The 16508-nt window shown below is 44.0% G+C and overlaps 1 protein-coding gene across 8 annotated transcripts in view; it reads right to left on the reverse strand.

The window, feature by feature from the left end:
• SCUBE1 (signal peptide, CUB domain and EGF like domain containing 1) overlaps positions 1–16508 on the reverse strand; it is a 294385-nt gene that overhangs the window by 245974 nt on the left and 31903 nt on the right. For all 8 annotated transcript variants that reach the window (XM_006127715.5, XM_006127713.5, XM_014575791.4 and 5 more), the window contains exon 3: positions 8512–8640. In XM_006127715.5, the coding sequence (XP_006127777.3) occupies positions 8512–8640 (129 nt within the window). The remainder of the gene's footprint in view (positions 1–8511; positions 8641–16508) is intronic.

Below are 16508 nucleotides of genomic sequence, written 5' to 3' on the forward strand. Positions count from 1 at the left end.
TAGTAGATAGGATTAACCGATAAGCACAGGCTTATCGGTTAATCATGTAGTCCACTGCATGTTGACATCCCTAATAGTAACCTTTGATAGACATGTCTAGTCTGTTAAATATGTACATAGGGAGATTTCATTCAATTTAATAAAAACACTAATGTACTTTGCAGTGATATAATGATGGTCGTGCTAATATGGTGAAATGCAGTTATACAGAAAGATCTGATGACTATGTTCCAGCGTAGCTAACTGTTGTTGTTTCTGATATTTATATGACAAGAATTTATAAACTTGTTAAAATAAACAAGCAGTTTAAAAATGACATTATCCTTGATAGCAAAAGGAAGGTACCAAAGTGCTGAATGTAAAAAGTGCTGAATTTCCATTTTAAAGTTTTATACACATTATTCAGTTGAAATTGCATATGACCATCATCTGTGTTGGAATCAGGCTAGCACATTGGGGCTAACATCCTACCCTTTATTAAATGGGCAATTAGCTCCTAAATGAACCCAAGCAGTCAGGTTCCTGGTTTTATGCCCTGCCCCAAAATGTGCTTACAGAGACACACACACACACAAGACTTCTTGTGTTGGCCTGTTTCCAGCCTGCAATGTCAACTTACTTTCTGTTCCAAACTGTAGTGCAGTAGAAGTGTGTACTGTTACATATGGCTTCAGTGCAACATAGGTGGAAGTAGTCTCTGTAGAAACACATAGGTGGAAGTAGTCTCTGTAGTTTCTTATTCATGTCCAAAGGTTGTTATAAGATTTAATTAAAAATTTACAAAACATTCAAATGAAAAATGCTTCAGGAGTTCTATTTTATTAATAAAATAATAATAATAATAATAATGTCACCAAGTTCACACTGTAAAGATATCTACTAAACACTTAGGCCCAAATCTTCAAAGATGTACTTTGTATGGCGATCAGGAGGTCACTTAATCTTTGTATGCCTCAATTCTCTATTATAATATAGAAAATAACACTGTCTTTTTTCAGAGGGATATCATGTGTATTGTCTACAGTGGGGCCAACAGCCTTGCCAGGTCCCAGGACAAAGTGTGGGGAAGAACCCAGCTCCATGCCCTGGAAGGAGCGGGACTTAGGGCAGAAGGGGTGGGACCAAGGACAATCAGTCCTTTGTGCTGCCCAGACCATGCCATGTCCCCTCCAGCTCTCTCAGCCATCTGGAGCAGTGCACCAGTGCTCTCATGGCAATTGAAAGAGGTCTGAGGCTCTGGCCACTGATGTTGCAGCAGTGGTGGCAACTAGGAGCTCTGGGCCCCTTTGAATCTCCAGGCTCTGGGGCAATTGCCCCCTTCCTCTACTCCCCGTGTTGGATTGTCTATACAATTCTTATTATGTCTTGTTTGGTGGTTGCTAACAACTGCATAGCACCTACTTAAGAAGGCTTATTGCCTAGAGATGTTATTAAAAAAAAGAACTACTCCATGAAACTAATTGATCTGAACATGTTGAGGTGAATGCAATTTGGAAAACAGGAAGGGTTTCTGTAAAAAGGAAATGTTACAGATGATGGGGCAGAGGTAGTCTAATGAGCTATGAATAGCACTTATTTAGCTATGAAAAGGGAAAACATAATCTGATGTAATTATGTATTTACAGCAGGAATAAATTTGACTTAGGATATTTTCCTCAAATGTGGCTTCAGTTTGGTTAGTATAAATCAAAGACTTTTTTGGGGGGGGGGGGAAGGAGAATTGGGGGGTTCAGGAACAGAGTGATAGAATGTTCATCACACTGCCTCCAGAAGAGCAATGCAGTTTGGAGCTTTTAAAATGGAGCATTCAGTCCAAACAATCTTTTCTTCCTCCTGTATAATTTCTTTCTCCCCCCCCCCTTTTTTTAGTGGCTGGGAAACAGAAGACCTTGGTGCAAATAAACATCAGCTTATCTCTGCGCCACTCTGGCCAATAAATTAATAAATAAATCTTGCCAAACAAGGCTCTCTCAACTTCCAGTTTCAAATAGAAAAGGAATTCTCCTCCGCTTTCTGTTCAATAGCTTTGGGATGCTTAGCTGTGGATAGCAGTGAAAATTTCCCTCACCAAAGTGTTTAGTCATATGTCTCTAACGGAATCTCAGGTCTATACCCGTACTTATCCTCCTTGAACTACATCCATCACATCTTCCTGCTTGGCTCTTGCAACTGTCCTCTTTTTGGCTCTTTTCTCTCCAAACATTGTTGCTGCACCTGAAAGGGTAAATCCTCCTTCTTCACTCTCCATGTTGGTACCACTGGGCTCCATGTTTGACCTCTTTCCCCTCTCACTTTACCCCCTTTCTTTAGGTGTACACATCCATTCACACAATTTCAACCACCATCTTTATGCTGCTGATTGTTAAGTCTGCCTTTTTGCTCTTGACTCCTCTTCCTCCATCCAGCCCTTCATCTCAGCCTGAGATCTCCTCCCACATATCTGGCTGTTAGTTTAACATGGCCCAACCTGAACTCCTGAACATTTCTCTAATATGGTCAGTTCTCACTGATGCCAGCACCATTTTGCTAACCAAAGCCCAATGCCTAGAAGCCATCTTTGTCTCCACAGAAAAAAGCAGAATCCACATTTAGTGAAGACAAAACATAGAGCTGAGTATCATCCATACAATGGTGGCAACATTTCAACCCAAGACTTCTCACAGTCTCTCTAACCTTAAATTCATGCAGAGCAGGATACATGACCAGACTAAGTAAGCAGGGCCCTATATTTGAGGGTCCCTCAGGAGATAGGAAAATTGTTCCTCATCACTACCAGGAATTTCTCTGATGAAAGATCTGTACAATAGCACCAACTCATCCACCACCAGCAGGGCACTGCAAGTGAGTCAACAAAGCTCATTGTCAGAGACATGAAAGACTGCTAAGAGAGAAAATCAGCAGAGACATCTTCCCAGGAAACCATTGCTAGAGGAGAACATACTTTCTTCATGCCATTCAGACAACACTCTAGTGAGGCAAGTGGATATATATTGTGACATTAAACTCCATATTCTTTATGAAAGTATGTTTATGCTGTGAATGTGACATAACTGAGATGTATTTTAAGCAATATAACTCATGTAAGGTATTTTTGGAAAGGTTATTTACTGGACATATTTATCCTATTTGAATGCATGTATCATTTTTGTATCTGAAGTTAGGAATATCTACTAGTGTATCTGTATTTCTGCTATGCTACTTTAGGTCACGTCCCTGCCAACATTTCAGGTACAACTGCTGGCCCATCCTTGAGGACAGTGGACTGAGAAAAGGCTTGGCCTTCCTGTAGACACTCTGTATTGCCAGACTCATGGATGTTGTGATGCTAAAGAGTCAGGTGACCTGGTCACCTGACACTAACCTGCATCTTGGATTGCTGAACTGTCCTACTGAGAGATGAGGAAATCAAACAAATGATTCCTGCCTTGTGGAAATCCGATACAAGGTGGGGAAGAAAAACAATCAAGATAATCAGTTTACTTCTCTGCTTCTCTATCCACAGAGATACTTGAAAACACTCAAAAACAAAGGGAGCAGGGAAGAACTGCTGGACCCAGGCTAGAATGAGTGGGGAATTATTATCAGTATCCATTTTCTTTAGTGAATCAAACTTAGTTTGTGTGCTTTACTTTATTTCTTTTGTGATCTTTGTTCTGTTTGCTACCTCTTTAAGCACTTAAAATACATCTATTTATAGTTAATAAACATAGCTCTTGTTTATAGTATAACCCAGTGTATGTAATTTCTAACTGGGGGGAGGTGGAGAGAGGAAGTTGTGCATACCTTCCTCCACATTGAGGGAGGAGGTGACTTGCATATAATTTTGGGTTAGTACTCCAAGAGAGGTAGACCTCTGGTTGCTGTGGCAAGACCCTTACATTGAGTCTTCCCAGAGCTGATCTCAATGTCTGAGTCATTCTACAGTCAGGTGTGGCCCTGCCTGTGGGCTTGGCTAGAAGAGGCTGCTGAGCCTGGCCCAGCAAAACTAGGTAAAGGTGACCTAGGCTGGCAGAAAAGATGAGCTAAGTGGTATCTCAGCTCACCAGATGACATCCCAAGAGGGTCTAACCCATAACAAACATTATTAACCTTGTTTTATAGTTTAGAAGTCACAGAGCAAAACAGTGACAAAGCCAGGATTAGATTGAAAAGTAAGAAAATCTCTCTCCTTCTAGATTCAAGTCCTTCTCAACTTATCGCCCTGACTACTATTGAGAAATCACAGACATTATGGTAGAAAGTGACAACAAATTCTAAAGTGTCCACAACAGCAGCAGTGTAGAAATACAAACAACTCCACACTAATGTTGTACCTTACTCTGAAAAAGAAGCCTAATAGCGCACCAGTGCTTTAGTCACCACCCCCAATACTTAAATCATTGAAATAATAGCAATCTACAGAGCTCAAGCAAGGATACAGATGTTCAGGCACCAGTCTGTTGAGTCTGAGAGTACAGAATTGCTTTATCTACAGAGTCACCAGCAGAGTAATCCCATGAGGCAATACAATTCCCCAAAGAAATTAGCAACTCTTCTAAATACATGACCATCAAAACGCTCCTTGAGCATACAAGGAAGCATTTCATCAGGCCCTTGTGACTTAAAGACATCTAACTTGTCTAAGTAATCTTTAACTTGTTCTTTCCCTATATTAGCCTCTGATCCCACCTTATTTTCACTGGCGTTCACTATATTAGACATCCAATTGCCATCAACCTTCTTGGTCAAAACACACATACAAAAGAAGTCATTAAGCACGTCTTCCATTTCCACATTTTCTGTTATTGGTTTTCTCTCTCCATTGAGTAATAGGTCTACCCTGTCCTTGGTCTTCCTCTTGCTTCTAATGTGTTTGTAAAATGTTTTCTTGTTACTCTTTGTCTCTCTAGCTAGTTTGATCTTCGTTTATGCCTTGGCTTCTTAAATTTTGTCCCTACATACTTGTATTATTTGTTTATATTCATCCTTTGTAATCTGAGCTACTTTCCACTTTTTGTATGATTCATTTTTGATTTTTATATCATTGAAGATCTCCTAGTTAAGTGAAGATGGTCTTCCTACCTACTAACAGCCTGATTTTGCTAATGTCTGCCTTCTTGAAATCCATTGTCTTTATTTTGCCATACTTTAGAATCATGAACTGTGATAGAGCCATCTTCTCCTCCCCTGGTGGTGAGAGAGCAGCCCCCTGTAGCTGGATAGATTTCTTAGCCTTAAATGTTTCCATAAGAATACTCTCCAGAAACTCCTTGTGGGTTGGGATGCACCTCAGCCTAGCCACCTCCTCCTGTTGCTCTCCCATCTGCTTCCTGAGATATTCCCCCAGTGGGCATCTTTCACACTGGATGGTCCTCCCCCCAGCCTGACTACCTGTGAGTGGAAAATGCAGGCCACGGTCTCTGTAAATCTACACTAGCTCTGGGTTTTGACATCCATGGTAATGTTCTCTGTCTGTCTACAGTGTAAGTGAAGGACATAGGAGCAACAATGGCATTGGTGATGCCACTCTTCCTAACCATAGTGACAATATTACACCTCCCTCCCGCAAACTCCCCTGTTTGTGGTCCCTTGGCCACTTAATCTCTGGCTTTTATGAACTTCTGTTTTAGGTCAGCCCTACCTTTTCATTAAACACACAGCAGGAGGATGATCAATTATCCCAGGGCCTTGGCTAAAAGAAAAAGAGCAACTAAAAGTACAGAACAGCTAAAGCTATAAAGCACATGAAGAAAAAATAATTTATCAATAAATCAGTGGGGAAAAATAACACTGAAAATAATATCCGGACAAATGAGCATCTAACTGAAGAAAAAGAGTAGTACTTCATACATGCAAGCAGAAAGCATATTTCATTACTGGTTTCAAATTAAGTATAATGAAAGTTTATTGCAAGAGCCTAAACATTAGCCTTGTATCCACTGAATAGAATTTAGAATAATAATTTTCAAAAAGAACTACTGCTATTTCAAGGGACTGCAATACTAAAAGCAGTTATTTTTAGCAAGACAAGGATCTCATCATAGTTTGAATTCCCCATGGTGTCATTTCACATTATTTTTGAGGAATTCCTCAATAAAAGTGTCAAACAGAGAGTGAGTTGAGCTCCCCAGAGGACAGATTTGGATATTTTCCAGTACCAATTCATAGCCAAGAAAACTCATCCAAAAAAAAGTTCACTTCATTAGAAAGAAAGAAAATGTTTAAATATGAACACAGGAGAAAACTCTTAACCCATCAACCACATCTTGTCTAATTAATTGAGAAAACTCCATGTTTAGCTGCATCTGAAGGAGATTGTAATAATTTTTCTGCAGTGACTTCACTGCACAGAGATGCAGTGAAGGCTCAGAAAGGAATGTGAAATTTGACAAGTAGGGATGGTACAGAATTTTGCAGGGCTCTGTAGGAAGCAAGAGATATGGGGGTTCTGATGTAGCTTTCTTCTCAACTGTGACTGAATTATAACCTCTGGTCAGTGTAGTTCTAGGGAAGCCAAGTGCAATCACATGGGTAGCTTAGGGAATCGCTGTTGATAAGTCTCCAATTAAAAATTGTATCCTCTGCCTTGTATCCAAACATGCAACTTCCAGTGATGTCAATGAAACTCTTATGGAAGGACCCTATTGAACTGAATAAAAAAAAAACCATACTGATCTAATGAATGTATGTTCATCTCAGAAACTGAGCTGAAACTAAAACTGGTTGAATACTGCAAAACAAACAGAACAAAACAATAACCCCACAAAAATGCACATTCATTTGTATGCCAACTGACTGTGCTATTTGAACATGTTTGTGCCCTATTTAATTAGATATTCTTCATGAACATTTAGTATGAATAATTTTTTCAGAAGTAAATGTCTGTGTTTATAGACTAAACACCCATATTCTCATCCAATTAATAATTTGACCATCTCTAGCTGAAACATTAATCCAGGAGGGTAGGATCTAGCCTAGAAAGCTTTCACCTAAATTTACTGACAGACTTTTAGAATCCTGTGAGGGAATGGAGGGAAAGTCTAGTGCTATATTTACACACTAGTCTGTTCGGAGCCTTTTAAATTTCTGTTTGTTTTTTAATGACAGGCAAAATTGAGAAGTTCAAGTCAAAAAGCTATTAATAGGCTGGATGTACAATCCATCTGAACAAACATCACTCCAGTGTGAAAATGAACCATGTAACAAAAAGAAGGTGCAAAATTAAGGAACACCTACTCAGAAATTATAATTGTTCCACAGACTCTCTGAGAGCAGAGTGACATTACTGGAAAATATTATTTGTTATTCATTAGCTGAGCTCCCAATTTTCACTGTATAACAGAGTTTTCAGGTTTAACCAGGCTAAAATGTCAGCAGTACCAGTCAGTGCCTACTATCTACCATAGGCTTTTACAAATTCTTCCCTACAATGGCATTTGGTCTGTGTGGGCATTGGAATTTATGTCTGGGATTCTTGAGCAACTCAGAATATTCGGAGTCGGGTTGCTTGGGAATGCAGCCCAAAGCGGGTGGTAAACTCCATCTAAGGCTAAATACCGGCACGAGTCAGAATATTGCAAGTTATACATGTGCAAATATACATGTAACATGCACAACTGAATGGAAGCAGGAAGCATGGAAACTAGGATTCGGCCCAAACATCAATAATGAAGGCAGGGATGGGGGGTTCTTGCAGGAGCAGGCATAAATGTATGTAATGGCACTAAACGTAAAATGTACAAATCTGTAATTCACAACATTTAGGAATACACATCTTCATTCCCAAGCTTGTTTGAATATCAGAAATGGGCATGAACCAAAATCTTGGAACCCAACACCCCTGAACTTTGGGGTGTTTGAAATCCAGATGTGAACTTGCATGCACATCTGGCAGCTTGTGCCCAGTTCCAATTTAAACATGGTAACAGTTATAATGATACCATTGCATGTTCTACTCCATGGGAATCTTGTACTCTCACCAAACTTGTCAAGAACTGGGTTAATCTCTGGCCAAGCGTCTACCAGTAATAGTACTGCTTAACTTTTATTAGCTCTTCTAGTCTCCTAGAAGTTTCATTTTTTTAATCATATGAAAGACCAGCCATATGTTCCTGTTAATGTACACCCCTACATATTGATACCCGGCTACAATGGCATGCTAGGAATTGAACACAATTCTCCTAAGAAAAAGGGAGGGCAATGAAATCAGGTAACTTTTCTGAAGAAAAAAATAACATTCAGCAAGTGTAGCAGTGGCTTTTTGAATATGTGTTAGGGAAGGACTAATTAGATTTGAATGGATTAAGGGCTAGGAGAAGCCAAGCTTGTCATTCTCAGGCTCAATAAACATATTAGGAGCCTGATCCAAAGCTCAATGGAAAGATTCCAGTCAATTTCAGTGAGGTTTGGATAATTTTATATATATTATAGTTCTAGCTAAGATGTCAGTGAGAAAACATAGCTTGCTAACCACCTCTTAATAGGTAAAATGCACAAACTGGGTCATTCATCTTCACCACATTAATTACTTACCAAGACAGTTGTGACCGTCATGGGCCAACATGAACCCATCATAGCATGTACACCTGTAGTTGCCTGGAATGTTGATGCACTCATGGACACAACCTCCATTGTAGAAGTCATTTTCGCACTCATCAATGTCTAAAACACAGAGGGAGGGGAAAGCAATACTCAGTTAAAGATTGTTCCAAAAATTCTGTTAATTTTGGGCTGTGTGTGTCAACATACAGAAATATTCCATCTGCTAAAGATGTGACATGGAATATATATATTTGAATAATTATATCATACATTTAGATCACGCCTTTTACCCAGAGATCCCATAGTGCATTATGGAATGTATATGTAAGGGTATGTCTACACTACAAAGTTAATTTGAACTAATAGCCGTTAGTTGGAATTAACTTAAAGGGGCTACACATGCAAACTGCTATTTCGAATTTAATTCAAAATAGCGGAGCGCTTAATTCAAACTAGATAAACCTCATTCTACAAGGAGTAACATCTAGTTCAAATTAAGGGCTGTGTAGCCACTAGTTCAAACTAGTTGGAGGTTAGCCCTTCCCAGGTTGCCCTGGTGGCCACTCTGGGCCAAACCAGGGAAACTCTTCTGCCCCCTCCCGGCGCCGGAGCCCTTAAAGGGGCATGGTCTGGCTACAGTGCTTGTGCCAGTTGCAAGCCTGCCAGCACCCAACCAGCCCTCCGCCTCTTCCCAGGACCAGGCTGGTGGCTCCCAGGAGCCTGCCCGGGGCCGCAAGAGGTGGGTGCCCACCTGGTCTAGTGCGGAGATCGTGGACCTCATCGAGGTTTGGGGGGAGGCCTCCAACGTCCACGATCTCCGCACTAGCCACAGGAACACGGCCGTCTACAGCCGCATGGCTGCCAGCCTGGCCACCAGAGGCCACATGCGGACCCAGGAGCAGGTCCACTGCAAGATTAAAGACCTGCAGCAGGCCTACTCCAGGGCCTCCCAGCCAGACGCTGACCTGGAGGCATGCCCTCATTATGAGGCCCTGGACCACATCCTGGGGGCTCACGCAGTCCATGCCCCCCGGGTGGTGGTCGACCCCAGGGTAGAGGGCCCCGTACTTGACATGGAGGAAGAGTAGGAGGATGCTGAGAGCCAGGAGCCTGCCCAGGACCCCCGAGGCACCCTACAGAGCACATCGGCTGTGGCGTCTGAGACCGGGGAGGGCTCCACATGTGAGTGCCATCATGCTCCCCTTATGTGTATGGGGGTGGGATGGGGGGAGAGGGAGCCTAGGGACCGTGCGCCTGGGCCTTCCAACCATGGAGTAGCAGCTCGGTGTCATGCTGACCTCGCCTTGCAGAGGGGGGCTGGGTTTCACCCACTGTGTCCCCAGGGAGAACTGACCGCTGCTCTTGTTTCACCACAGCTGCAGCACCTGGGACTGCAGGGCGCACCACCTCGCCTAGAACAGCCACCCGCACCCGGGCCAGCAGGCACACCAGGAACCTGGAGGACTACCAGCGGCGGCACCTGCGGCTACTGGAGCACCAGATCTGCATCCAGGAGCACTGGGTCCGGGAGGACCTGCGGCCGTGGCAGCAGAGCTTGGAGGCACTGGAGGAGCAGAGCCATGCCCTCAGAGGTCACCTCCAGACCCTGGTGGACAGGTTCCTGCCTCCTCCTGCTCCAGCCCTTGCGGCTGCCCCAGCTCTCACTCCTCCTCCCCCCACCCCTACTCCCCCTCCCACTTCCTCCACACCCCCGTCCCTCCTACCCCACACTCCACACCCACTTCCCCCGATGCCCCCGCACTCGCAGTGCCAAGAGACAGGAGAGCCAGCAGGACCCCGAACCCTGAGTTTTCCCTTTCCTTCCTCCCCTTCCACCCCCTTCCGGCTTCCTCCTCCCAGGTTTCCCCCTCTCCTCTCCCTCTCCTCATTCCTCCTTCCCCCCACCCCAGTTATGTACAATAAAGAGAGGTTTTTTGGCAAAACAGGTGTTTTTATTTTACATTAGGAAGGGGGGTTAGGTAGGGGAAAGGGGAAGAAGGGGAGGGTGCAAGAAGGCCCCAGTGGGGCATGCAGGGAGAGTTTAGTCCTCCTTCACCTGGAAGCTCTCCCGCAGGGCTTCTCGGATCTGGACGGCCGCCTGCTGGGCCTCCCCGACGGCGGCGGTGCAGGGCTGCGCATACTGGCCAACCACGCGCTCAGCCTCAGCCATCCAGGCTGGCAGGAAAGCCTCCCTCTTCCGCTCACATAAATTGTGCAGCACACAACATGCTGCCACCACGGGAGGGATATTGTGCTCAGCGAGGTCGAGGCGGATGAGGAGGCATCTAAATTGGGCTTTCAGGCATCCAAAGGCCCCCTCGACCACAATGCGGCCCCGGTGAGCCTGGCATTGAAGGCCTTCCAAGAGGGGTTGAGGTGCCCCGTGTACAGCTTCGTTATCCAGGGCTGTAGGGGGTAGGCCGCATCCCCCACCAGGCAGACAGGCATGTCCACATCCCCTACCCTGATGTGGCGGTTGGGGAAGAAGTTCCCAGCATGCTGCCTCTGGCACAATGAAGAGTTGCAGAACATCCTGGGGTCGTGTGCCTTGCCGGTCCAGCCCACATTAATGTCCGTGAACTGGCCCCAGTGGTCAGACACGGCCTGCTGGAGGACGGAGAAGTACCCCTTGCAGTTGATGTACTGGGAGGCCTGGTGTTCTGGGACATGGATGGGGATGTGCGTCCCGTCGATGCCCCTCCCCCCCCGCAGTTGGGGAAGTCAAGGGCGCAGAACCCCTGGATGACCACATCCGGGTCGGCGAGACGGACCACCCTGCAGAGCAGCACCCAGTTGATGGCCTTGACCACTTGCAGAGAGACACACCAAATCGCAAATCACTGGGGTGCCCGGGTGGCTGGGAGTGTTCGTTTCCTGGCACTGCCCCACGCCCCACTCCCGGAAGCAACCCTCGCTGTGATCCCGGCTGCTGTGGGTGGCGTGTAGTATGGCCGGGACAGACCGAACCCTCCTGTGCGGGGCACTTTTGCCTCCTCCCCCTGTTTTCCCTGGGGTGACCCATCCCCTCCTTGCAGTCCCCCTTCCCTCCGGCCCAGTGGCTGGTGAGTGCCGTACCTGCATGAGCACTGCTCCGACAGTGGATTTCCCCATGCCGAACTGGTTCCCGATGGATTGGTAGCTGTCTGGCGTGGAGAGCTTCCACAGGGCGATGGCCACACACTTCTGGAGGGGGATGGCGGGCCTCATGCAAGTGTCCCATCGCCGCAGAGCAGGGGCGAGCCACTCACAGAGCTCCAGGAAGGTGTCTTTCATCCTGAAGTTCTGGCTCCACTGTTGGCCTCTCCAGCACTCCAGGATGATGCGGTCCCACCAGTCGCTGCTGGTGTCCAGACGCCAGATGCGGCGGGGCACGCTGGCGTCCGGGCGCTGCTGTAGCTCCTCCACGCCCCAAGGGAGGCCAGGGGGAAAGGCAGGGAGCTGACGTGCACCAGATGGTGCCAGGCAGCCTCCAGCCATTGCTGGCAGGCTTGCAGCAGCAAGTCCAAAAACTGGAGCAGCATGCCCAGGGCGAGCTCTGGCTACATGGTGCCAACTGCGGCGGCGGCCCCAATGGGAACCACTGACACAGGCAGGCGGAGAGGAAAACGCTTTGCTGTCCCTCGGCGAGGTAGGCAAGCAAGCGGAAAAGCTGAGAACCAGCTGTCCAGGGGGATCCCTTTAAGCACGAGCCTCCGATAGCCTCAGACAGCAGCCACACAAAGCAACTACTGACCTGATGCCCCGCCGGAACCGGTTTCAGCTGCCTTTAAATGCGACCCAGCATCCAATCAGTGTGGATGAGCATTTCGAATTAGCAAAATGCTAATTCAAATTAGTTTTTGGGTCTAGATGCATTATTTCGAATTAGCTTATTTCGAATTAACTAATTTGAAATAAGTTAGTTCAAAATAACGCTGTAGTGTAGACATACCCTAAGGGATCACCTAGGACTGAATGTCAGCCACCTTGTGGTGGGTGCAATATCGCAACAATTCTGTTTCATGCCCACACTTTTTAGGAGAGGCTTGAGGATTAACTATATTCCCCTCAAACTGAAACAGCACAGAAATGAGTTAAAGGTGGGCAAGATGGCACATTATGAAGCATCCATAAATACTTTGCTACCTCATGGTACTATTTTCTGGCATTGATTCAATATCCTTCCCCATCTACCAAAACGGGGGGAGGGAAAGGGGGGCATTCCGGGCTCTGTCACAGACCTCCTGTCTGACCCTGGGCAAGTCATTTAATCTCTGTGCCTCAGTTCCTCTTCTTTAAATTGGGTGTAATTATAGTTTGTTTTTCTTATCCTCTCTCCATCTTGTATATTTTGCATCTAAGTAATTTGGGCAGAATCTGTCATTGTATGTCTGTACATTGCTTAGGTCCATAGGAAGATTTTAGGTGTCATTCATTTATATTGCGTTAGTAATATAACTAGTATGTCCCATAGATAGCTAATCAGAAAAATTAAAAAAAAAAAACAGATCTTTTTTGCTTTCTTATCTCAATGTATTCGAGTGACACTATTCAGTACCACCAAACAGCTAAAGGACTATTTAACTTCCACGAACAAGAAGAATTATATAAAATTAGTACTGGTGCCATAAATTCTACCCATTTTGCAGGTAGGGGGGGTGTCTTTTTCAGGGACTCACAGTTATTCAATGGAATTCATCATTCTGGGTAATAGACATTTCTATCTCCAGAACTGTAGGTAAAACACAAAAGGAGAAAGACTGGTGAATTTAAATCATTGTCTAAATAACTGTATAGAGGAAGTAAAGCACAGAGATTTCGCTCATTTTGATCTCTGATTGTGCTTTCAGAAATGCCAGCAGATCAGCAGTTAGAGTCATCATCATTATAACCACTCCATCCTGGGTCCCCAAATAGCTGGTTGTTGCACTTGGAATAAAACAGTGCCCAGGAAGTTTATTCATAAACACAATCCTAAGCAACTGCAGTGCCCAAGTAAGGTATTAAATGTGATTAGGCAGAGCAACGATTCTTTAGTGAGCAGAATATACCAGAACTCAAACTAGGAGTTTGCCTATTTAATGGTCAGCCCTATTAAACCTATATATATTATCTACTGTAGAATTCAAAGTGCCCCTGTGTGTAGCTTCATTTACCTTCTCTTTGGTCAAGTCTTATTCCACCTATAAAGCTAATATTTGGCCTTTTTTTTTCCACAGAGTTAAGTCCAGTCGGATGATTCAGGAACTTTGATAACATTGTGACCCCTTTCTAAACAAAGACACCACCACAAAACACAAGACTCCTGTTTCAGGAGTCTGATTTGTCTTGTGTACACCAAGTTTCACCTCACTTAAAAAATACTTGCATACAAAATCAGACATAAAAATACAAAAGTGCCATAGCACATCAATGCTTTTTTATTATTGCTTACTTTTTCTATTTTTACAATATATTCCAACTGATTTATTTTATAATTATATGGCACTTACATGTTGGTATGATACTTGAGCCTGTTTTTCACTTGTGAGTCTTATCTGAAACCCAAGCCCTGCTGCCTAGGACTGAAGCATGTTACTTAGGGTGTGTCTAGACTACAGGGTTTTGTCAACAAAAGTGGACTTTTGTCGACAAAACTATACCTGCGTCCACACTACCGCTGAGTTCTGTCGACATAACGTCGACAGAACTCAGTTTTGTCGACGCTGGTAAACCTTATTTTATGAGGCATAACGCCTTCTGTCGACAGAGTTTCTGTCGACAGAAGGTGTTATTGCATGTAAACTGTCCTTTGAGTCTACACTACCATGTCGACAAAGCAGCTTGCTTTGTCGACAGAACTCAATGTAGTCTAGACGCTCTTTATCGACAGAAGTTTTGTTGACAGTATCTGTCGACAGAAGCCTGAAGTCTAGATGTACCCTTAGGCTACATCTAGACTGCAGGCTTCTTTTGAAAGAAGCTTTTCGGGAAGAGATCTTCTGGAAAAACTTCCTCCAAAAGAGAGCATCCACACACAAAAGCGCATCGAAAAAGCGATCTGCTTTTTTGAAAGCTAGTGTCCACATTGATTGGACGCTATCTGGCATTTAAATTGTGATTACTATGGACAGAGTGGCCACTAGGGCATCTGTGCTGTTTTCCTGGAGGCCTCTTCTTTCAAAAAAACCTGTTCTTTCCTGTCCACACAAACCTTTTTCCAAAAGGGCACTTTCCGAAAAAGGCTTCTTCCTCGTAGAAACAGGTTTAGTGCTGTAGGAAAACCTTTTCAGTTCTTTCAATTTTCTGTCGAAAGAATGCAATTACAATGTGGACATAAATGTAGTTTTTCAGGAAAAATGGCTTTTTTCGGAAAAACTCTGCAGTGTAGACCTACCCTTAGCTTCGTAGGATCCCCCATGGCACGGGACCCCAGGTACTTGCCTTGTCCGACAATTCCTAAGGCCAGCTGTGCTCTTGTGACCTCCAACTAAACCTGGGTCGCAACCCTCAGGTCGAGAAATACTAAGATAGAGGAGCTGAGAACCCTGGGAAGACCTCAGAATACCCCCAGGGATACACATACCCCTCTTGGAAAACTTGAACCCATCCATAAGTTGTTGAGCAAGATGCAGGAATCACTGTGTGACATACATAGTCTCTTTTATATAAGAGATCAGACTAAATGATCAAAACAGATTTTCTGGCTTTAGAATTTATGAAATAAGCACTTTGCTTGGTTTTATGTCAAGACAAAAAATTCCCTCTCTGGACCAGAGAGAAGTGTTGAGGGGGGTTGTCAAAAAAAATATCCAAGCTATATCAAGAAGTTTGAGAACTTAGGCAAACTTTTCAACAAAATTTGCACTTGTTATGAACCAGGCAAGTTCTGTATGGGTTTGCATTTCTTACTAGCAGCTCCTTTTAAAAATCCAGGTATGTGTCTACGATAGAGGCACTGATAAGTTATGTATTGCAAGTAAAATAGTAGCTACCTTAGAAAGCAAATCCAGTAACACTGCTTCAGTGCAGACATCACCATATTAAGGGCCTGTATGGTAGCATTAGGGCATGTCTACACTAAGAAACTATTTCAAAATAACTAAATTTGACTTAACTCCCAATTTTACAAAATTGAAATAGCGTGTCCACACTATGGGAAGCCTTGAAATTAGTCCAAGGCAGGTTCTGTAAATGTGGACGTGTTACCTTGACATTGAGCCCCAGGAAGCACTGGGGAATAGTTAGTTTGAATTATTCTGGGGAGTAGTTACTTTGAAATAGTGGCACTGGAGCATCCACACTAACACGATTTCAAAATAACTATTTCAAAATTAGTGTTATTCCCCGAGAAAAGCAGGAGTACAAATTTTGAAATAAGCAGCCCCTTATTTCGAAATAATGGGCTTGGTAGTGTGGCAGCTCTGCCTATAAATTCAACCTAAGGGGGGCTATTTCGAAATAAAGCCTTAGTGTAGACCAGGACTTAGCGATATTGCTACTGACCAATGAAGTTGCATAGGAAAAAAATGAATAAAAATAACTGGCTGGTGTGAATATTTGGGCTCCTCTATTCTAATCTCCATTACATTAGTGTTTATTCTGAAGTAACACCATTGATTTCAGAAAAATATATCAGAATAACTGAGATCAGAAGCTGGCCCAACATTTTCATATTGGAGTTATTACTCTTCAATCATTGACCCTGCAGATACACCTGAGGGAAACACAAAGGTGCTGAGCTTCCAAGTCCCATTATCCAAAACATGCATGAGAACTGCTTTGGTCAAAGAAGTTGGACTGGAAATCTCATTTGAACAGATTTGCTCAGTTTCTACTGCTTTCTCATTTTAGCCAGAGTGGAAATACTGAGAGAAATACATCTTTCCATTTTGTTTTTATAGTTCTAGCCCTGAAGCACATGAAGCAGAGAGACAAACAAAAATGGGAACAAAAATCAAAGGCAACATCCCCAAAATGATGGGAATTTTTCTGAATCTCAGTTAAGGCACTAAGGACTAAATTGTCAT

This window comes from Pelodiscus sinensis, chromosome 1 (genome assembly GCF_052426305.1).
Source record: "Pelodiscus sinensis isolate ZL-2025 chromosome 1, ASM5242630v1, whole genome shotgun sequence".
Taxonomy (NCBI): domain Eukaryota; kingdom Metazoa; phylum Chordata; order Testudines; family Trionychidae; genus Pelodiscus; species Pelodiscus sinensis.